Below are 22418 nucleotides of genomic sequence, written 5' to 3' on the forward strand. Positions count from 1 at the left end.
TGTGAAGGGGCGAGGCACCTGGCAGCGGGGCCCAAGGGGTCAAGCTGACCATCAGGGCTGTGCAGCCAGCTGGCCTTGGGCTCCACTCCCAGCTTAGCCATCAGCGGGCCCCCCAGGCCTCTGCCGGCCCCAGCATCTTTCCCAGCCCGTCTCCACCTCCATCTACCCGGACAGCGGCTGCCTTCCGCTGCTACTGCGCCAACTACCGAAGGCCACGGTGCTGAGATGAGGCGGCGTCTGGCACATGAAGGGGGGCTGAGCCGGCCCCCAGTGGCTCTGCTCACTGTCATTATGTATGAGGAGCCCTTAGGGCTCCCAGAGCAGGATTTGGGGCTTTGTCCAGCGGGCCCCATTCATGCATTCCCTCGGCCGGCGGTGGTCTTGGGCTGCGTGCTTGTGGACCTCCTCACACCTCCCCCTCCGTGGGCCCAAGTGCCCCTGGGGGCCCAGGGACCAGTGGGCTGGGCTTTCCACCAGCAGCCCGCCCAGCAGCCCTGCCCCCGTCACCTGGCGGGACCCTCGCTGGGTAGGCGGTGTTGGGGGTGGGGGGGCTGTAAAAGCCGGCCCGAGTCCCACTCTGCAGAGTGACCCTGCCTGACACACAGCACCTCTCTGGGAGCCACGGCAGCCAGTGCTGCCACCCCCTCACCTCACGGGAGGCCCCTCGGATGGCAGGACCCCCCATCCTGCTGAAGCTCGGGGTTTAGGAGCTGGAAGACACCCCAAGGATGATCCAAACTCACTCCTTAGATCCCGGGAGGAAAAAGACCTGCCCGAGCCCACACAGCCAGTGGTGGCGGGGGACCCCTGCCCTGGCCAGTGCCTCCGGGCCCCCCATCCACTTAGTGGTCCCGCCAGGATTTCCTGGACCCCTGCCCAGGAACCAGCACCACGGGCCTCTCCCCAAACTGGGAGCCCACACGATCCTGGCCTCTCCTCCCGTGCGTTCCCCGCTCTCCCTGGGCGGGCGCCTGCCTCTCTCGCCCCCACGCTGCCGAGGGACGGGGTTCCTATGGCACCCCTTCCCCCGCACACACTTAGCTCACTGGCAGCCCATCTGCCCCGAGACAGTGAGCAGCAGATGCCTCCGTGCACAGCAGTGCCTGAAGCGCCACAGCCCCACGCCTGTCGGACGGGAGTGTGCCAGCCAGGCGTGGGGCCCCTCATCTAAAGCCAGGCCAGGAGGGTGTCAGGCCACCCACACAGCGCACCACGGCTGGGGACCAGGGTGTCCATGGCTGGAATCAGGGCTGCCCAGAGGGCACTAGGGGGCGGGTGGCTCTCTAGCAGGCTGCACCCTGGTGGGACAGGGCTCTACAGCCCTGACTCCCTGGAAGGCCCACAGCGTGGGGCTCGGTGGACCCTATGGACAGACCCCCGAGGGCCTGCCACTGTTCAGAGGGCAATAAGGTTTGTGTCAGAGGGCTCCGAGCGTCCAGCTCCTGCACGAGCAGGGGACCCTTGGCTGGGGCTCTCGGGGCAGGCTCCTCGCCCTGCCTCAGCCCCTGGCCTGCCGGGCCCCAGCCTCATGCCAGGCTCCCTCCGCTCCCTTCTCCCTCTCTCCTGACTTCTTACAACCAATAGGGGCAGGTGGCAGAGCAGGGTCAAGGGGCCTGAGGGCTGGGCCTCCTGGAAGGTGGTCACAGTTCCGGGACCCACCTACTGGTCCCAGGATGCAGGTGGCCAGTTGGCAAAGAGCCTTGTTTCCATGGCAGCAGCCTCCAACCCTCGGTCCAGGAGGAGGGGCTGGCTGAGGACCCAAGACTTCAGCCTTTGCCTCTGCTCTGCCCTCTCGGCTTGGGAGCAGAGCTTTGTAGCCATGGGTGGCCGGCAGAGCACTGGAGGGCCAGCCCAGCCTGGGGGCAGGGACATGCTGGGGGAATGCAGTGCTCCCACCCACTGATGTGTGGCAGGGCACACACGCTTCCATCCTCAACAAAACAGTAAAAGAAACTGCCTAAAGTCTGGAGCCCTATGGACCCTGGTTTGACATTAGCCAGATTTTCCTGATTCTGAAAAGATGAGAACACTAAATCAAGTGCCCACAGGGCTACTGGCCAAGCCCTTATCTTGTTCCTGGCCGCCAGCCCAGCGTCCCGTGTGCGAGGTGAGGGCGAGGGAGGTGAAAGGGGTCTTGGGCTGGTGTGAGCCAGCCTGCCTGGGGCGGAGGAATGGACAGCTTGGCCTCTGAGGACCCCATTAGCTGAGACCCCAGAAGCTATGACAACCAAAGCTCCCCCCCAAGCCCTGCAGCCTCCCTCTCTCCCCCCTCACCCTCTGTCTTCCTCCCTCCCCCACCCCCGCCCCCCGCGGTGCAGGCAAGCACACGCACAGCACACGCACACGCCCCCGGCCGCCTCTGCTCCCCGCACATCTTGCATTTGTTTTGCTTCAACAGGGCTCGAATGGGGACACGCTGCACTCTCTCAATTGGCAGCTTCCTCCCATCCCCTCCCCCCCACGGAGGTGCCATATGTCAGCGTCATGAATAAGCATGAGGCTCCGTGGCTGGGGGGCTGGGAAGTGGCAGCTGCCAATCACCTGCTGAGTGGGGGGGTCGCCTATGGGGGGAGTGAGGGGTGGGGGGTGTCACTATTATCAGAGGGACGGGCTGGGGGGATGGCATGGCAGAGGCCTGGGAAGGGGGATGGTCAGAGCATGGTCACTGGCCCTCACAGGAGGGACACATCCCCAGGTGACCCGTGTGCTTTCCTGAAAACAAAGAAAACCCAGAAGGCATGGTGGACCGTGTGGGGTGGCCAGAGTCCCAGAGTCCTGCCCCTCCGCCTCTCGGTCGCCTGTGTACCTGCTGGCCAGCCCACGCCACCTCCGCCAGGATGCCCTTCTTCTCCCAGGCCGCCTGCCTCATCCTGCGCCCCTCAGCGGGGCTCCATCTGAGCCTCCCACTAATGAGCCGGGGTCCAAGGCGTCACCTGCAGGGTGTGTGTGGGGGGGAACCAGACTGAGCCGGCCCCTGCGTGGGGCCAGGCACGGGGACACAGGGCCCTGCTCACTCTCACAACACGCCTGGGGATGGGGGTTATTAGCCCCATTTTACAGGAGAGGAAACAGGCTTAGGAAGGTTTTAGCAAACTGTCTCCAAGTCTTATGGCTCAGAGTCATGTGGCGGGATTCTGCTCAGGTGTCCCAGGCCATTGCCAAAGGCGCTGAGCCCTGGGCCCCGGGTGCTGTTCTGTGCCTGTGCTGTCCTGGGTGCCCTCCACCCAGGTCCTCACCCTGGGACCCGGCCACGCCTCCTTCCCCTCCCTGCCCCGCCCTCTCCCGTCCCTCCTCCCGCCCTGAGGGTGCTCTGATTCATCAGCAGCCCGTGGTGGAGACCACACGACTCAAGGATGCCTGTCTGCGCAGCTGTCCTTCCCAGCACTGTCCCGCCCGCTGACCAGCAGGGACCAGGTCAGGGCTGACCCAGCAGGTGGCTGTGGAGTGAAGGAGGGAATGGACAGGCAGCTGCAAGGCGAAGGCCGTGTGCTGAGCGCCCGGGGTGTCTGCCCAAGTGCGTCCCGGGGACGGAGGCTGCACCCCAGGCCTTTCTTCCCCTTCCCGGCCCTGCTGGAGGCTGCGGCAGGCGGTCACGTGGGCCCGATGAAGCGCTCTGGGCTAATTGGCTGCCCCTCGCCGCCAGCACGACGGATCCCGCCTGACACTTCCCTAGATGGTTAATTGATACTCAAGTAATTTGTCATGGAGACCTCGTTATACGCCAACTGGGTCCCCTAAGCCGCCAGCGTCTGTGCCCCAGAAACAAGATTGGCAAGTTAATAATGGAGCCTTAATCACGCCGTTCCCTGCTGGCACGGGACGAGAACACCGGAGAGGAGATGGGTGCTGCTGGGAAGAGACAGCGCTGACTGAGGCCTTTGGGAACGGAGCGTCCTGAGAGAGCCTGCAGCCCCTGCACGTCCCTGAGAATGTCCCTTCCCGTCAGTTGCCCCCACCAGGTGTGCCTTCTTCTGGGGACAGTGCCCCGACTGTCCACTGGGGAACACCCCTCCACAAGGGGGGCTGTGGCCGACTCCACTCCCTGACTCCAGGCGGGACACACGGCCCCTCCCTCCAGCCACAGCGATCACAACCCAAGCAGAGCGCAGGGCCTGGGGCTCCCACCGGAGCCTTTGGGATAGAGGGCCGCCCCTGCCTGGGACCCCTGCAGGGGAGAGAGCAAGCCTGGGACTGCGGCCTGCCATCCGGCACCCAGAAGGGAGGCCCTCCGGGAAGGGCACCGAGGGGGCGGGCGGTCGAGAGCGGCAGGCAGCCCACGCACAGCTCTGCCCTGGGGTGAACTAACGAGCCCCTACTTTGGCTGAAGGTGGTTTAAGTTGGCTTCAGTCCCACACAATCCGGAGAGTTCTCCGCTCAGACACCTGCAGGCTCTTATTCCACGATACGAGGCTGTCTGCAGAGCCCACATGGGGTCTGCTCACAAGGGCGAGGAGGAGCCCGGGCAGGAAGACAGCCTGGTGCAGAAGGGCAAGGCCCGGACAGAGGGATGGGGTACAAGAGGAGGAAACTGGAGCAGAGGCCGCAGCATCGGGCAGCGGCCCAGGCCCGTGGGACAGCACTGGGCAGCACCAGGGACAGCGGTGGCCTGCCCCCCCACCCCCCGGCAGGCCCAGAGGAGCGCCCAGCTCTGCCACCATCTGGGAGGGACAGGGCGAGGCCGTTCATCCTGAGGCTGCTGACAGATGTCCGAAGGACATCACGGTGTCCTTGTGCCTCAGAAACAAGAGCTCTTCCGGGCACTTTCAAAAGCCCTTTTCCAGGCCTCCCCGGTTTCTAGGGCGGGGCCAGGATGGGGTTGGTACACTTGGTCCTCAAGAGGACACCAGACGATGCCCACCTCATAACAAGGGAGCAGACTGGGCACGGGAGGGAGACGAGGGCGGAGAGGCCCCTAGTGGCAGATGTACCAGGGTGCCCGCCGGCCGTGGCAGGTGGTTTGGGAGGAGTGGCTCACTACCAGTTACGGTCTGCTGCTTAAAAAATTATTCCAGAGCAAAGGTCTATCATCTCACAGTTTCTGAGGGACACGAACCTGGAAGCAGACCAGTGAGCTGGTCCTGGCGCAGGACCTCTCAGGAGGCTGTGCCTCTAAGACGGCTCACTCCCAGGGCGACCGGCACGTGGGCTTGGTTCTTTGCCAGTGGACTTCACGGAGCGTGTATCACGCAGCAGGTCGCTTCTCTCAAAGGCATGATGGGGGGGAAGGGGGGGCACCACCAAGACAGGTGCCCGTGTGTTCCAGGCCTGGATCAGAAAGGACACATGCTCACTTCTGCACGTCCACGGGTCACACAGACAGGCTGGGTGCAACGTGGCCAGAGGGCTACACCAGCCCAGGAGGTGTGGGTCGCTGGGGGCCATCTTCGCCGCTGGCGGCCACAGGCTCCAAGAAAAAAAAATGGAGATTTTTTTCCACAGGCCTGGAACTTCGAATGCACCAGAAAGAGATCTGTATTTCCACTGCGGGGCTTGGAATAAATAGGTAATTACTTATGGTCACACGGAAGATAAACCAAACCCAAACATGAGGCAATTATCAAGAGCACGGAAAACAGGAGGTCGAACAAGAAAGGAGACGTAATTACAGTGCAGGACTTGGCCGTGAATAGCACGGCAAAGAAAGAATCGCGCCGACACTGAATTCGAATTCAACGAAGTGAGGAGAGGCAGGAGGTGTGTGAGAGTGGGGGGCGCTGTGTGTAGGAGATCACGCCCTCAACCCGCACGGGGGAAACTCAATGGGTAATTTCTAAATCTAAAAAATACTTTTTAAAAAGCCAGCAGTAGCATGTTATTTAGAAGTAAATACAAAAAACAACCCCCCCCAAAAAACCCTAAAATAAGAACATCTTGCCTCTGAGCAGGGGAATCAGGAGAGGAGGGCGGGAGAGTAAGCAGACACTGGGATGTCATCACGCGTCTCACGGCACCGTTGGGTTATGGAAACTCTGTATGTTTATAACCTTGGTTTAAAAAAGAGGCCACCCAGACACCAGTGCAATTTAAGTAACTAAAGGACAAAGACCACGCCGGCCTGCTCTCCATCAGGCCCCTGCACGTGCAGGGAAGGGCCTAGGGGGCGCTTTCCTCCTCCTGGGGTCTGTCCCTGAGTCGCTCCCGGTCCGCCTGCCAGTCTGTCCTGGGACCGCGTCCTTCCCCCATCAGCCACCTCCTGCCTTCCCTGCGCCCTTTTCCCAGGCCTGCTCCAGACAGGGGAGGGCCCAGCCCTGTCCACAAGGAGCAGCCGCGCCCTGGCCCCTCTGGCCTGCCCCCAGCTCTGCCCACCGAGGTAGAGGACTGCACACGTCGCGGCTGCTTCCCAGGGAGGTGAGCTGGGGATAGCGGGCCGCGCTCCATCACTGCCGGGACACGGCTCCTAATTACCCAGTGCGCGATTCATTTGGATGTCAGCGCTGCCGCACGCCTGTGCCTTTAATTAATAACTTGGTAAAACTCCAGGCAGGGCCTGGCCAGGGCAGCACAACAGGGACTGCCGGGGCCGAGCCAACCCTGCGGTGGGCGGCCAGGTGGACCAGGACCCCACCCCCGAGTGCAGAGGCCTTGGGCTGGAAGCTCGGGCCCTAGGTCCTTGTCTCCTGCTGTTCCCGCCAGGCCACAGAGCCCCAGGGGAAGCCCCTTTAGGTCCTGGCAGGAAAGCAGAGCCGGAGGGGTGCATGTGCACCAGCAACCGGGGTCGAAAAGGGGGGACTGGCTCCCCTGGAGCCCAGGTGGCCCTTGGGTCCTGGAGGGTAGGGGGGCATAGTTGGAGGGGCCAAGGAGTCGGCTCGGACAAAGTGCAAACCAGCCACGCCCGCGGTCAGAAAGGAGGGCAGGGAAAGTAGGAAAGCCGGGACTGATCATGAGGGGCCCCCCCAGCCCCGAGTCCTCCACTCGGGACTGCTCCAGGAGAGGCTGGGCACACAGCCCGGGGTCCCGGAGGCAGGTCCGCAGCTGCTCCTTGTGGACAGGGCTGGGCCCTCCCCTGTCTGAAGCAGCCCTGGAAAGGGCACAGAGAGGGCAGGAGGTGGCTGATGGGGGAAGCATGTGGTCCCGAGACAGACAGGCAGGCCTGAGGGGTCTGGAATAACCTGCAGAGGCCAGGCCAGCCCACCGACACCCGGTTGTGGGGGCCTCTCAGGCTCAGCCCGCGGAGACCTGGGAAAGGGGCAAAGAGGCGGTCTGGCTAACTGGAAAATCTATTTGGATCCGACTGAATTATTGAGCACTCCAGACATTCTTGGTTCTGGGACGGGCTGTGGTCTGTGAAGATGGATGATCACCTCAGCCCTATTTTTAAGGTTCTGTGGGAAGCAGCCCAGACGCCATGGCACTTCGGGCCCCCATGCGGCCTTCTGCGGGGAAGGGCCCTGGGGGCGGGGGTGGAGGTGGGCAAGAGCGCCACCCAAGCCCCCTGCCCATCCGCCATCCCTCTGTTTTCCGGCTTTCCCCTGAGTGAGCCCAGTCAGCGGGTCCCCAGGCTCCACCGTGGCCCCCCCGCATCCTCCCCAACCCCTCCACATGAACCCCCAGCCTGGCCCACCCCCTGAGCTGGGCTGGGGGTCCCTTTGGCTCATCTCTGATACGGCCTTGGCGTGGCCCGCAGAGAGCCAAGCGCCCCCGGCATCGCGCAGCACTCAGACTCTCTTCCCCCAGGCTGCAGCCGAAACGCTAGTCCTTTCAAGGTCCAGCCCCCACCCCCAGCTCCGCCACAAGCCTTCCACGCCAGGCCGAGCCCCCTCCCAGCACACTGAGGGTGGTCGGCTGCCTCTGCTGTCCTCCAGCGGGTCCCTTGGGGTCAGGCCCAGGATGCAGTGGGGCCAGCCTGGCGGGGAAGAGCTGGCAGCCCTTGAAAGCAGATGGAGGCGAGGCCTGCCCCTCGGAATCTTGCAACAGACTCTGCCCACCCAGCCCCCGCTCTGAGCCAGGGCCCCACAGAGGGATCCTGGGGGTGGGGACAGGGCTCCTTAGAAAACCACTCACAGCCAGACTGACACAGGGAGAGACTCAAGCTGCTAGAGTCGGGAAGGAAGGTGGGGACGCTGCAACCAACCCAACAGAAAAGGAAAGAGCAGATCATGAGCAAGTGCCTGCCAACACATTAGATGACCTGGATAAAATGGACAAACTCCCAGAGACACACCAACGACCAACGGGTTCAAGAAGAGACAGAGGGGGAGTTCCCCGGTGGCACAGCAGGTCAGGGATCGTTGCGGGGGCCCGGGCTCCCATCATACTCTGCGCCGGACGACCGAAAGCTTCCCCCGACCAGGCACCAGACAAGGAGGCCCGCCCTCCCCACCTGCTTCCCTCCTCGCCCTGGGGTTCCGGCCAGGACCTCCAGGCAAGAACCAGACAGTGCGGCACTCAGGCTGGAAAGGAGGAAAGAAAAGTAGAACTAGCTGTATCCACCTAAGACATGACCTAATATATAAACCCCTAAAGAACACACACACACATTAGAGCTAATTAATGAGTACAGCAAAGCTGCCAGATACAAGATACAAAAATCAGTTGTATTTTTATACACCAGCAATGAACAATCCCAAAATAAATGATAATTCCGTTTACAATGGCATCACAAAGACTAAAACACTTAGTAATAAATTTAACCAAAGGAAGTACAAGACCTGTACAATGAAAAGTACAAAATATTGTGGAGAGCAATACGGGAAGATCTACCTAAGGCAGCAGATACCCTGTGTTCAGGGGCTGGAAAACCTAAGAGGGCAACGTTCGCAGGCACGTCGGTGTGGTCACGATCAAAATTCTAACTGCTTTTGGGGGCAGAAAGGCACAGGCTGGTCCTAAAACTCATTTGGAGTTGTACGGGACCCCCAAAATTACCTCAAACTGCGTCAAAGACCTAAACGTCAGTAAGAGCTGAAACTACGAAACTTTTAGAAGAAAACATGGGAGGACGTCTTTGTGACACTGGATCAGGCAATGGTTTCTGCAACGTGATACCAAAAGCACCAGCAATAAGTGAAAAATAGATAAGCTAGATTGCAGCAAATTTTAACACTCTCGTTCATCAAAGGACATTATCAAGAAAACGAAAAGAACTCATGGAATGCGCGAACATGCTTGTAAATCGCGTAACAGAAAAGGGCCGGGTGTCCAGGCCGTGCAAAGAACTCATACGGCTCAGCAACAAAAAGCCAAGTAACCCAGCTTTTAAAACGGCCGAGAACCTGGGTGGACATTTCTCCGAGGAAGTGATAGAAATTGCCAATATGCACATGAAAAAGAACTCAACGTCAGCAGTCATTAGGGACATGCAAATCAAAACCACCGCGAGATCCCACGTCGCATCCGCAGGCAGGGCCAAAATCAAAAGGACAGAGGTCAGCAAGCGGCGGTGGGAGGGCAGAGAAACTGCAAGTCCGCGTGCGGCTGGCCGAGCCGTAAAAAGGGGCAGCCCAGGAAGGGTAGGGCCATTCTCAAAAGGCGAAACAGAGTTACCGTGTCACCCAGAAATTCCGCTCCCAAGAAAACTGAAAAGTAAGTTCACACAAAAACACGTGCATCTGGGTTCATGGCAGCGTCATCGAGGCCCCCGAAACCGGGTCCGGGCGGAGCACGGAGAGCGCGTGCTCACAGCCCGGGCGTCCCCTCGGGGCGGGCGAAGCTCTGGAACTGGGCAGTGGGGAGGCGGCAGGAGGTTCTGAGGAGACTGAAGACCACGTCATCACATACTTAGAGATGCCTAAACGGTGACTCATGTGTGACCTCAGCCTTGAGACAAACAGAAGCCACGCAGGTTTTCCGTTGTCTGCAGCCCCAGCTCAGGCTCGCCTGCTCCTCACGGAAGGGGCGCGGACGGGGCTGAGCCCCCCACCCCACCTCACCCCGCAGCAGGCTGCGCCTTCACCCACTTGAGCCCTCCGGTCGGTGAGGAGGCAGTGGCTCTACACCCACCCAGGAGGAGGCCTGGGCCATTTCTGTGCACCCCTTGGAGAGATGGGTCCCCAGGGGGACGCAGTTGCGACACCACCCTGAGCCCCCCCTCCCCTCGCACCCTGGGATGCTCTCCTGTGGGTGCTGGCGGGAAGGTGCAGTCAGGGCCCCGGAGTCATGGTCCTTCCGGCCCAGTGCTCGCGGGACCTCAGCCGGCGGGAGGAGCATGGTGGGAAACCCGGACCCTTTACGTGGGAATTAGCAGTCCTTGCAGACTGCTGGCCAGCGGCCCTGCCCTCCGTGGGCCCCCCGTCTCCAAACCTCAGCACTTCCTTTGCAAGGACTGACTGCCTGCCTGGCTCTGTGCCACAGCCACGTCACACAGCGCTGCAGCTGTCCAGAGTCGCAGGACAGGCGTGACCCCCATCAAAGGCCCGCAGCTTTGCCCGAGGCCAGCTGGGCTGCCCAGCTTCTGTCCTGAGCTCCCCAATGCCCTGACCCTGGGTCCTGATGAGCTCTGGGCAGCAGGCAGGGGCCATGTCTCCCGAGGGCCCCTCTGGCACAAGATCCTAGGCACCAGGGTCGCAGCACAACGGGGGTGGCTCGGCACCCTAAGACTCCGTAGCAGCGGCTGCCTGGGGCCCCAGCCGAGTGCCACTGTTCCCTGTCCTTGGTCCCCCCAGGACCACTGTGCTTAGTCGAGGTGTGACATCCCCCCCGGAGGAACCCTGCCCAGGCCTGCTTGTGCTTGCCATCATGGGGCTCTAGGGGTCCATGACCACTCCTGCCTCAGGGTGGAGCCCAGTTGGTGCTGGCCGCCCCCATCCCTCCTTCTCTGGGAACTGACTGTGCCACTGCGAGCAGGGGCGCTGTGCAGAGCCTCGTACCCAAGCGAGTGCTGCAGCCCCGCAGGAAATCAGGCTTCTCGCAGGACAAGCGCCACGTCCCACCTCCTCTCTGCCTCTGGGAGACAGAGCTGTGTCTCGTCCGAGGCAGGGACAGAGCTGAAAGCCTCAGGGGTGGAGGGGGAGCATCCCAGCCTGGGGTACGTGGGCAGATGGCTGGGGCCTGCTAGGGAGGGTGGGGTGAGCCGCCGGGCCCTGGCGGCCCCACCTCCCATTGCAGTGTCCTGACCAGGGGCCGCCACCATCACGTGGGGCAGCCTCTGGCACCACCGAGCAAAGGGCTTTGGGGGCAAGGGTGAGCAGGAGGGGAAGAGGGCAGCACGCTGCTGGCCCCAAACCACAGGCTGCCTTGTTCACTTGTCCCCTTGGCTTCTTCCAGGAGCCCAGCCCTGGAGGAGACTCCCTCCTCGTCATGAATGAAAGGAGAGGCACGAGAGAGGGCGCGGAGGGGGCGCTGAGACCTGGCGCCTCCCTAGGCTTCCATCCTGGGCTGTCAAACCCTGACAACCGCTCCCTCTCCAGAGGCAAGATAACGGTCAAGACAGACCTCTGTGGATTCTTCACGCCTCTCAGCAGATTCCTGAGTCCCTGGGGAGCCTGGGGGGCGGGCCGGCAGGTGGAGGACTGGGGGCTGCCTGGGAGGCACCCGGGGGGCTGCGGGAGAGGCCGTGCGCCTCCCGGACTCGGCTCACACTGAGAGGGATGGCCGGGCAGAGCTGTTTTTCCAAGGTGGAGTCGAGTTCTGAGGCTGGGCCTCTGGGTGAAAGGCTGGCAAGGCGGCGTGTGTTAGGCTGGCAGGAACGAGGAGCGCTATCAGCACTCAACGTGGTCGGGACGTGGCCGCAATGGGCTTCCCACCCTCACAGCGCCTGGCCAGGGCAGCAGAGCCCGACACCCACTCCCTCTGGCACCCCATCCCTGCAGCCCAGGCTGCCCCGTGTGTGCCCTGACCCTCGCGCTAAGACGATGCTCTCCTCCCTTCCTCCTGGCCCCGCATGTGCCAGCTACAGGCAGGCTGGAGAGCGGTGCGGCAGCCAGGGGCCGCACCGAGCAGCAGCCACCCCAGCCTGGTCCTTCCCTGCTGGCGCGGAAGCAGCAGAGTCCTGGGCAGATAGAGGGGCTGCTGGTTTATAAATGGACACAAAGAAAAGCCGCACAAGCACTCAGAGGAGCAGATGGGCCGGGAGGAGCTGGGATATACTCGCAGTCTGGCAGCCGTAAGCCCACCTGGGCACTTTCAGAACAAAACAAAAAACACCAGAAAACCCCCTGTGAACCCTGACTCCCCTTCCAGTGCTCCCGGGAAACTCATCTCCGCAATCCCTGGGCCTGGTGCTCTGCCCCGCGGGCTCTGCCTTCTGCCGAGCTGGCTCCTGATCCCCAGGCCTCGTGACCGTGGACTGGGAGGCGGCAACCCTGGCGCATCTGAGCAGGGCTGTGTCTGGGATGCCCACGTCCTCGGGCCCCTGGATGCCCCACCTGTCGCAGGCGGCCTGGGTGTCTCCTGGTTCCGGCTCTGTGCCACCCAGCCTTTGGCCTACTGCCCCTGGGCCTGGGGCTTTCCGGTATGTCCTGGGGCTTCAGCTGTGGGCTTCGGGGAGCCCGTTCTTACCTGCGGGCTCTTCTGAAACTCCCTTGGGGCACGCCTTTGGCCTCTGTGCCTTCCCGCTCCTGGTAATGACATTGAGAAAGGACGGCGTCAAACGCCAGAGCCCCCTTGCTCCCCAGGTAGTTCCTGGAAGCTGTGCCAACCTGGATCCTCAGGGGCCAGTGGGCACGGCAGACCCGGGTGGCCAGCCCCCACCCTGGGACAGCTCGGGGCCCCAGCCACACCATCCCCCGCCCTCAAACCAGCTTCACCAAGCCCAGGCCTGTGCGGGCTTGGAGCAGAAGGGGACACGAAGGCAACGCTGCCATGCCTGCTGTGGCTCCTGCCTGCAGAGGGTGGGCTGGAGGCCCAGGTGCCTCGGTCTCCTCATCCGAGAGCGTGGCAGGGCCTGTGTTGCGGTAACTGCTGTCAGGATTACATCACCGGACGCTGCTGGCTGTGACTACACTGCAGCACAGCGGGACGACAAGCAGGGTGCACCGCACAGGCACGGCAGCAGGCATGGAGAGCAGAAAAGACCCAGCCGCTGGGGCAGGGCCAGGGGTGGACTGAGTCCCTCGCCCCTTCTGCAGAGTGCACGCCCCAGCGCCTCACAGATGGATGGACCAAGGTGGGCAGGGGCCGCCCTGCCAGGAGGTGGGCCCTAGGGGTTTCTGGAGACTTCCCACTGAACGTGGGGTCCACATCAGCCCCCAGGATTCTGGCTCCTCTCCTGTCCTTTCTGAGCCGCAGCAGGGAGAGGCTCAGCCACCTGAAATAGCCCCACGTGGCCAGGACCCAGCGCTCACCTCTCCGGCTGTGGGACAGGGGCCCCTTGGACTGCCAGGGTCCTGCGGATGTAGTCCCGGGAGCGGATGTCAGCCTGGGGAGAGGGACGGCTCGAGTGAGGTGGTGGCCGGGGACCCAAGCTGACCCCCTGCACAAGCTCCCTCCCGACAGCCTGGCCCCTCCTGGGAAAGCCCACGGAGGCCCAGCCTTCAGGACAAGGAACAGCAGCCCCACGGTGTGTGGGGCCAGGGTGCCAGGCCTGCTGGACAAAGCGCTTGATGGCATGTCCCACAGGGCCTGGGAGAGTGGGCCGGGCACCCGCTCCCGCTGGTTTTCACTGGGTTTATAGCTGAAGCTTCCCCCTCCAGGTTTTGCTTGAGCCAAAGGTTTCTCTGCTAAAACCCTCTTCTCCAAAGGCTCAGCTGGCTGTCCTCACTTCTGGTTCATCAATTTCCTTCGCTAGTGTCAGCTGCAACCTCTGTCCCTGGGGAAGCGTCTGAAAAGTTCTGTAGAGTCACCGAGCATGAAAGGGGGTTTGTGGGCTGTAGGCTGGGATCGGGCCTGAGTGGGGCTGGGATCGGGCCTGAGTGGGGCTGTAGGCTGGGATCGGGCCTGAGTGGGGCGCCCCCTGATCTTGCTACCTGGGCTCTCCCACAGGCTGACCCCCTTCCGGGGGGCCTGGCCTCAGGAAGGCCCCTGATCCTGGCTCAGATGGGCTTAGTGCCACATCGGGCTGCGTGACTACAGGACACAACAGCTAATCCGGCTGCTTGTACTTCAAAGGGAGCAGGCCAGTGGGCAGGTGGGCAGCCAGAGTTCTGGGGGAAGGCCCTGGAGACGCGCGGCAGCACCTCCCACCTTCCCCTGTGGCAGCCTGGCCCGGGCAGGCCTGGGGGCAGCAGGCCTGTGACCAAGGCTGTGGGCACTGAGCCCTCCCCTCCCAGCTTCTTCTCAGAGCTTCTGGAAGGAGTCAGGAGGGCAAAGTGTGCACAGACGAGTGGGCCCAGGGAGAAGATGGACCGAGAGACAGCCAGGGCCGCAGGACAAGACCTCACCCTCATTCCAGGAAGCAACAGGGCCACTGGCTTTTCTCAAAGGCAGACACGGGGTCCTGGCCCACCCCTGGGGAGCACAGAGCCCTTCATAGGGCACCGCCCATCTGCAAGGACGCAACTACCCTCTACTCTGGAGCAAAGCAAGCCCTGCCCACCGGACCAGCTCAGCAGAGGCCCTGGCTGAGGACCTGGGGACAGACCTCGTGTTCTCTTCCCCTCCTCCTGCCAGCCCACCAGGTCGCACGAGCAGCTGGAACGGGGGAGGAAAGGGCCCTGGGGCCAGGGCACATGCCACAGGTTTGAGAACCCTGTCCTGGGAGGGAGGAAGGCTGAGGCTGGTGGACACTTAGTGAACCCACTCTGGACGCCACCGAGAGGCCCCGGCTCTGCGGACAGCTGCTGCAAGCCGGGGCTGAGAGCCACACCCGCGTGTGTGCTGCTGCCGCCACCTGGCGGCCACCCCGCGCACCAGCAGCCACGAGGCCCCAGGCCCACAGGTGGCAGCAGCAGGGGCTCTTAGGGTGGGCGAGGCAGAGCCCAGACCCTCCACTGGTGCTGAGCTGAGCCGCTGGGGCAGGCCTGCGGCCCCTTGGCCAGGGTTCCTTGAGCTGAAGCAGCACAGGCGTCAGGGAGATGGGGAGGAGCAGGCCGCACCCAGGGCTCCCGTGGCGGCAGATCTGACTCACACCAAGGCCCTGTGGTGAACCTGCCTGCCCTGCCCAGGCTCCAGCCATACCCTCCTCAGAGCTTCCGGGCACCAAATTCCTTCCTGCCCCAGGACCTTTGCAAATGCTGGTCCTGGGGCCTGGACCGTCCTTCCCCCTCGCCCAGCAGGCCTCTTCACAGCTGAGTCCACAAGGAGGCCTGAGGGCATCTTGCACCAGCCCTATCTCTGGTGCCTACAGAGCTTCTTCTCAGCTGAGCCGACTTTTCACCAGAGTTCTGCTCCCCTTGGGCCCCCTGTTAGGTGCTGGGCGCCGGAGTTGCCTGGGCATTCCCAGCACGAGTATCCCCTCAGCACTGCCCAGCAGCCCCGCCCAGCAGCCCTATGGGGCCCCCAGCTGAGGACGGCAGCTCCCGCCCAGGCCACACTGCATCTGAGTGGATCTTGGCTGATCTCCCGATGACCCAGGACACAGGAGGCTGAGAGGCTGAGTGCAGGGGCACAGGGGACCCCAGGCCAGACAGGGCAGGGCTCCAGGATGAGCTTCCAGACCCCTCCCCTCCCCCGGGAGCACGGGAAGGGCAGGTGCTGCGCTGGCTCCCCACCTGGCGCACGGGCTCCGGGATCCGAAACCTGCAGCAGCTGTGGGTCAGGCGCACGGCTGTCTCCAAGCTCATCTTGTGGCCCACGGAGACGTAGAGGGGCTTGGTGCTGTGGTCGTGGCTCTTCAGGGCCTGGGGATAAGGCAGTGAGGTCAGGGTGTGGTGCGAGCTGGAGGACTGACGTGTCCTGGGGGTGGCGGGAGCTTGGAGGACCCGGAGCACCCCGAGGCGCCTTCTCGCTGCTTGTCTTGGGGACAGGGTGGGAAGAGCGGGGGCTCAGAGGCCCTCACGGCATGTGGGAGAGGGAAGAAATAAAGATGCAGGGTCAGCCAGAGTGGCGAGGAGGCCAGAGAGCTGGACGGGGCCTGGTGGGTGTGTGGTGGGTGCTGACCCAGGGCCCCACGGACCCTCAGCGGAGGGGTCCACCTGAGTGGGGAGCAGGCCCCTGGCCACTCACCATGCCCAGGACAGCGCCGGAACCTCCCATCAGAGGAAAAGAGTCTCCTCCAGCCTTCAGGAGCCGTATCTGGAGAAGAGGAGAGAGACTTGGAAAAACCGCTCTCCTGGGGAAGGGCTGAAGGCAGGCTGCTCTTCTAAAGCCTGAGCAGCTGCGCGGCTAGTCTATGGCTACTTAACTCAACAACATCTGGTTTTCAGGTGAAAGGGGTAAAATTCCTCTGTTACATCCAAATCTTTGGGAGTCAAAGTGTAGGCCCTAGGAGTTCCCATGGTGGCACAGTGGAAACGAATCCAACTAGTATCCATGAGGATGCTGGTTTGATCCCTGGTCTTGCTCACTGGGTTAAGTATCTGGCATTGCTGTGAACTGTGATATAGGTGGCAGACTCGGCTTGGATCCTGCATTGCTGTGGCTGCGACATAGGCCCACAGCAGTAGCTCCAACTGGACCCCTGAGCAGCTGCGCGGCTAGGAGACGGAAGGGCCCGTCCCATGAGTGGACCCTGCGTCCAGGGTGCTGCCCCCAGCACGGGCCCCCCAGCAAGGCGCTCTCCTGCCTGCCCTGTGTGGAGAAGGGGCAGGGGCCAGGCGGGGACACAGCCGGGGCCACAACCTGCCCAAGGCTGCTTACTCCCGCTGCTACACATCTGAGCATGGGTGGTGGAACTCAACGAGCTTTTTCGCGGGCTGGTGGTGACAACTGGCCTCCTGAGGGGGTCGGGGGCCCCGTCAACCCAACAGACCAGTGCTCCACGCAGGCACAGGGGAGCCCGGGAGAGACAGACGCGGCTGATCCCTGACCTCAGAGTCCGTGTGTCACTGGATTCCTCTGGAGGGGGTCCCAGGGGAAGGAGACACCCCGAGGCCGTCCAACAGGCCCCAGAGTCCCCACAAGGGGCGCTGGGGCAGCACGAAGGCGGGGGGGGTGGGCGCTGCAGGGAGAGGCGAGCACGGGCCCAGGAGGCTGGGAAAGGAGCTGCGATGCTCCAGAGATGGCCCGCCACCCATGGTGGCAGGACGCGCATGGAAGGCTGGTCCTCCCCACACCGGGCCGGTGACCCCGGTCAGGAGGAGAGTGAGCGTCACGGGCGGGCCCTCACCTTCTCCCTGTGCGCGGCGTCATTCTCCAGCCCGTCCACCTGCAGGAGCTTCTTGGCCACCCCGATGCAGGGCACGTCTGTAAGGACACCGAGGTGGCAAGCCACCCCAAAGCCTGCAGGGCGGAAGCGGTGGCTGTGAGGGGTCTAGAGATGCTGGGGAGCGGGGCGCACCCAGCCTCGGGGAGCTCACGTGATGGGCCTCCCTGGGAGCCAGCCAGCCGGGCAGGGGGCGCCGCCCTCCCTGATAGATGAGGAGCCTGATTAGCGCGCTTCCAGGCTTCACCTGCTTCTCTTTTCATTTTCCGGCTCCTCGCATCCTCCCTCCCCTGTGTGGCCACCAGCAGGCCTCTGCCACGCTGCCCCTTGGGGCTCCTGGCAGGCCAGGATGGCAGTGACTGGGATCCAGGCGCAGGGCTGGCCTGCTGGTTCTTCGCTAGCATCCTGGGTGGGTGTGAGCCCACAGGGTAGGGGCTGTAAGCCCAATGCCAGCCCTTCCAGACCCTATACCCGACCCAGGCTCCCATCTGAGGCTAAAGCAGCCACCGCCCTTGCCCTCTCCCTGGGCCAAGGCTCCAGTGCTCAGGTGGGAGCAGGTGTCCCCGTCTGCTTGCGTCTGGCTTCAGGCAAGGGCCCGTCAGGACACAGGATGTGCCACCAGTGGGACAGTCTAGCTGACCCCAGGGCCTGTGACTTCTCCAAACTGGGCAGAGGCACCTGAGCGGGGCTGGCACGGGCTGCAGGGGCAGGCGCGATGGGGGAAGAGAAACGGGCTCTTTATGAGGGGTCCTGACAAAGCGAGTGAGGCCAGGAGCCGCAGCCAGGCTGGTGCAGAGGGCTGGGGGCCGGGCACAGGTGGACAGCCCCCCAGCCGACTTGGGAGAGGATTACCTCGGTGGTGGAGCACCCCATTTCCATCCACAAAAAGGACCTGCAAGAGCCACAGGGGAAAGTCACCGTCAGCTCAAGTGCCCCTCGCCCATCAGGCCGGGTTGGCCTTTTAGAAGGTCTCCTCCCTCTCCTGCAAGGGGGTGGGGCCTGCGGGGGGCCTTCCTCCTGCCCTGTTGAGGTACCTGCCTGGGGCATGAGTTGAGGGTCCTTCTCTTGCAGCCGCTGCACCGCGTCCACCAGGAAGGGAACCTCTCGGAAGGCCAGGTAGCCCGACACATAGGGGGCGGTCAGGCTCACCATGCGGCAGTCCTCATACACCACCTGCCACCAGGCATGCAGGTCACTAGGGGTGTGGCCCCGCCACCTGCCCCCCTCCAGCCCCGCACACAACCTCAGCCCTTATCTGTCAATCCTCATCGCTGCCAAATCCCGCCCCAGGCCCACCCCCCAGGCCCCCTACCCACCTCACTATCTGGGGACGGGTGATCCACTTCGCAGACAGGTGGCGGGGAGTCAAAAGCCACCTGTACCGAAACAGCGTGAATCGGAGCGGCTGCCTCCCTGCCCCACCCTGCTGCCGGGCTGTTTGGAGGCTCAGGAGACAAAGCATGAGAAGCTCCTGCGAGCAAGTACCCTGGGGTGTCTTATTAGAAGGGGCCTCGGGAAAGAAAAGGCCAGGTCTTCACAGAGGCTACAAGAGCGAGCAACTAGGGCTTTAGGGAAAGAGAGTGCACGTATTTCAGAAAAAGGCCAAGTGTCCCCTCAGGGGAGGCAGTCTGGAAGAGGACGGGGTCCCGAGGGATGAGAGTCCAAAACCAGAAAGTCTAAGGCTGCAACTGCAAACAACCCCCGAGAGAGGAGGGGCTGCCCCCGAGGACACGTGCCAACAGGCCCTTGCACGCTGGGAGGAGTTGGGGGAACGCCTGGGGCAGAGCTACGGGGGACCACGCGGAGTTTTGACACGCCCCGGCAGGCTGCTCCTCAAACTGAGAAGCCCTTTTTACTCTTTTTAATTATTATTATTACTTTTTTTTAGGGCCGCCTGTGTGGCATGTGGAAGTTCCCAGGGTAGGGATCTAATTGGAGCTGCAGCTGCCAGCCTCCACCACAGCCACAGCAGCGCGGGATCTGAGCCGCATCTGCGACCCACAACACAGCTCATGGCAACGCCAGATCCTTAACTCACTGAGCGGTGCCAGGGGTCAAACCCGCGTCCTCATGGATACTAGTTGGGTTCACTACTGCTGAGCCACAGAAAGGAACTCCTAAGCTGAGAAGTCTGAAGAGCACAGAAGAGGGGCCCTGTTGGTACCTGATTAGAACGGTAGGGGGCCCGCTCAGAGTGCAGGACCACAGCCCTAAGGCCCTTCAACTTGAGTTTTCATTAGAGCCACACTGGCCTGAGAGGAAGGATGTCTCCCTCCAAGCACACACTCCCCAGCACCCTCGCCGTCCCGGCTCATGACTGACCACCTCCGCCCCCCAGTCTCTTGGTGACAGCTTTCAAAATCATACTTCCACTGCTCCTGGCAGCTGGGTCACAACTACCTGGCCCTGAGTGCGGGGATTATCTAAAGGCATGGACGTCTTTTTTTCAAAACACCTTTATTGAGATACAGTTTACTACCATAAAATTACTTGGAGAGCCTCATTCAGCGTTTGCTGGTACTTACAGAGCTGTGCAGCAATGAACTTGATTTAATGTCAGAACATTTTCTTCACCCTCAAATAATTCTTACACCCACCGGCAGCCCCTCCATCCGCCCCACCCCCAGCCCTTGGCAGCCACGAATCCACTTTCGGTCGCTGTGGACTTGCCGTGGAACCTGTGTTTCTGAATACACTCCCAGGCGCCCGTGCAGATCCACGTCAGGGAGAGACTGCACCGGACTCTCCCCAGATCCTTTCCCAGGCTAGGCTTCCAGAGCCCAGGACGACTACGCCGACTCTGCCCAAGCAGCAAGCACTCTGCTCAGTGCTGGGCCCAAGAGAAACACGGTTATAACTGTGCTCTCCGAGATCCCATAGATGGCAGGGAAAACCAACTACAAACCAGTGACTTTTCTTTCTTTTTCTTTTCTCTGAGATAAGGAGAGACTTTATTCCAAACGATTCCTGCAATGATGGGAGGAGGACTGCACGAGGGAGAGCACTCTGACCACAGGCCCTGAGAGCTGCAGGCATGTCCTAAATGGACAACTTCAGTACAGCGACAAGTACTGCGACACCCGCCTAGGAAAGAGGCCCAGGGCAGGGCGGGGGTGGTCAGTACGGCAGCAGAGTCGGGCAGAGCGATGGGAACAGGTGGTCTGGGTCGTGGACGGGGAGAAGCCCTCAGGATTAACCGCGGCTAACGCTCGCTTTTTTGCGGACTTCCCCCAGGCCCATTACGCTGCTTCTACCCATAACCTCGTTTACTCCTGTCAAGCTCCGAGTTGCGTGTAAATACGTTTCTGCTTTATTCTGATTAGCGTGTCTTCTGAGTAAAGTGCAAAGAGGCTGAGGCAGGACGACGGCAGCTTTGGGAGACGGCAGAGGAGCAGACAGACGAAGCTGCAGAGCAGAGATGTCCTCCTTGAGCTCTTCTGCAGCCAAGGCTTCCTGAGCTGCTGACTCCACAGGAGTCGTGGATACACTGCTCACTCACTCATGGTCTATTTGAGCGTCTTCCATGCGCCAGGCACTGAGCTAGGTGCTGAGGCTACAACCGCTGGGCAAGGCAGCATGGTTCCTACCACTGTGGGTTTACCATCTGGCAGTGGAGGGGAGGCAGACAGGCCAATTCCATCCCAGTGTGAGAAAAAGGGAGCAACTCCTGGTCCTGCAGGATGAGGGGGGGATCACGGGAGGACCTGAGAGATGCAGAGTGAGCCAGAGGAGGAAACACCACGGCCAAGGTCAGGCGGGCAGATACAGCACAGCACGTCTGAGGAAGCCGAGGTCCTCCGGAGAGGGTGAGGAGCAGGCGGCAGCGAGAGCGGAGCCTGCAGTGAGTCACACTAAGCAAGCGGCGTAGCAGGAAGGGCCGTTACACCTTGTCACTGAGTGTTACTCTTGTTGACCATGAGATCCCAGGATGGACACCTGTGTCTTTCAAGTGGACTAGGTGGCGACCTGCTCATAGCTGTTTTTTAGGGAAACTGCTCTGCGGACAGCATGGAGAAGAGACCCAGCGAAGATGCTGTCTGTCGCCTACAGGAGACATGACCATGTCCCAGCCAGGGAAGGGGCAGCAAGGAAAGAGACAAGGGGACAGCCGTGACAGTAAAGGAGTGGAAAAAATGGAGTTGCGGTGTGACCTGCGGGAGGAGTCTGGGAAGACAGAGATTTCTAGCTTGGGTAACTTGGGGTGTGTTACCGTGGCTACCTGAGATGAGGAGCCCTAGATGATGGCCAAACCTGGAGATCGTGAGTTAATACGGACTTAAGCCACAGACTCTATTCAACTTTTGCCCTCTCCCCTTTTCTACAAGTCTTTCCAGCTTATTAAGCAGCTCCCACAAAAGAAGAAGCAGGGTTCCGCCCTGGCACAGTTCCCTGGCCGGACCTCCGCCTCTCTCACTAATGCACCCGGGCCCGAGCGGTGCGGACGCAGGCCAGTGTCCCCCCCAGGGGTTACCTCGAGTTCAGGGTAGTTGAGCACCACCAGCGAGGCGCAAGCGCTGACACTGTCGTCCTTCACAAAGGACACGTCCACGCCCCCGACCCTCTGCAGGCCCGAGAAGGCGGGGTCTCGCTGCCACGCCTCTGTGTCCCGGTCCACGACAAGAGCCTTCAGCCGGGCTTGCTCCCTGAGGGCAGGGCAGACACAGGTCGAACAGGCCGCCAGGCCCAGCTCCCCGGGCCCCGCGGAACGGCCACGCCCGGGGGTCAGGGGTCCTCCCGCTCTCATCCGCTCCCTCCTCCGGGACCCCAGATGCGGCGCCGGAAGCTACGGCTCCCGAAGGCACCTTTCGGCCGCACACCGGAGGCGGGCCCAGGCCCCCCGCGGCCCCAAAGCCCGGGGTTACGAGGTCAGAGGCCCGCGAGGAACCGCATCGCTCCAGTCCCTAACCCTGCGCACTCCCCAGCCCCATTACCGTTTCCAGAGTGACAACGTCTCCTCCTGCGGCCCCCGCGCCGCCTTTCGGGCCATGGCACGACCCTCAGCGCTCTTCCGGTAGAGTCACTTCCGGAGCGCCGCGCGCAGGCGCCGGACGCCGTCGTCATGGCGGCGGTCAGGGGCTTCCGGGACACCGCCCCCTAGTGGCCGGAGGTCCCGCTGGGGATGAGGGGCGCTGGAGGAGCGGAGGCCGAGGCTTAGAGGGGGCCTTTCCCCGCAGTCGAACGCGGAGCACGGTCGCTCCCCTCCGGGGCCCGAAGGTTACACTGGCAAACCTCGATCTGCAGGAGAAAAGCTCGTGTATACATTTCACTGAATTTCTGCCCGGACACGGGACTCATCGCCGGA

General features: G+C 62.3%; 1 protein-coding gene across 2 annotated transcripts; it reads right to left on the reverse strand.

Annotated features, from left to right (window-relative positions):
• Nucleotides 1–8516: 8516 nt before the first annotated feature.
• Nucleotides 8517–22129, reverse strand: ENDOV (endonuclease V). 2 transcript variants are annotated; one of them, NM_001444596.1, is given in 9 exon segments: nt 8517–12494; nt 13221–13294; nt 15525–15653; nt 15979–16047; nt 17081–17193; nt 17969–18008; nt 18155–18289; nt 21588–21759; nt 22048–22129. In NM_001444596.1, coding segments are annotated over 9 exon segments (879 nt in total). In that variant the 5' UTR covers nt 22104–22129; the 3' UTR covers nt 8517–12403.
• Nucleotides 22130–22418: the final 289 nt, after the last annotated feature.

Source organism: Sus scrofa, chromosome 12 (assembly GCF_054392235.1).
Source record: "Sus scrofa isolate SSC_HxYL_T2T_F1_AM1 chromosome 12, Sscrofa_HxYL_maternal_Yorkshire_Landrace_v2.0, whole genome shotgun sequence".
In the NCBI taxonomy this organism is placed as follows: domain Eukaryota; kingdom Metazoa; phylum Chordata; class Mammalia; order Artiodactyla; family Suidae; genus Sus; species Sus scrofa.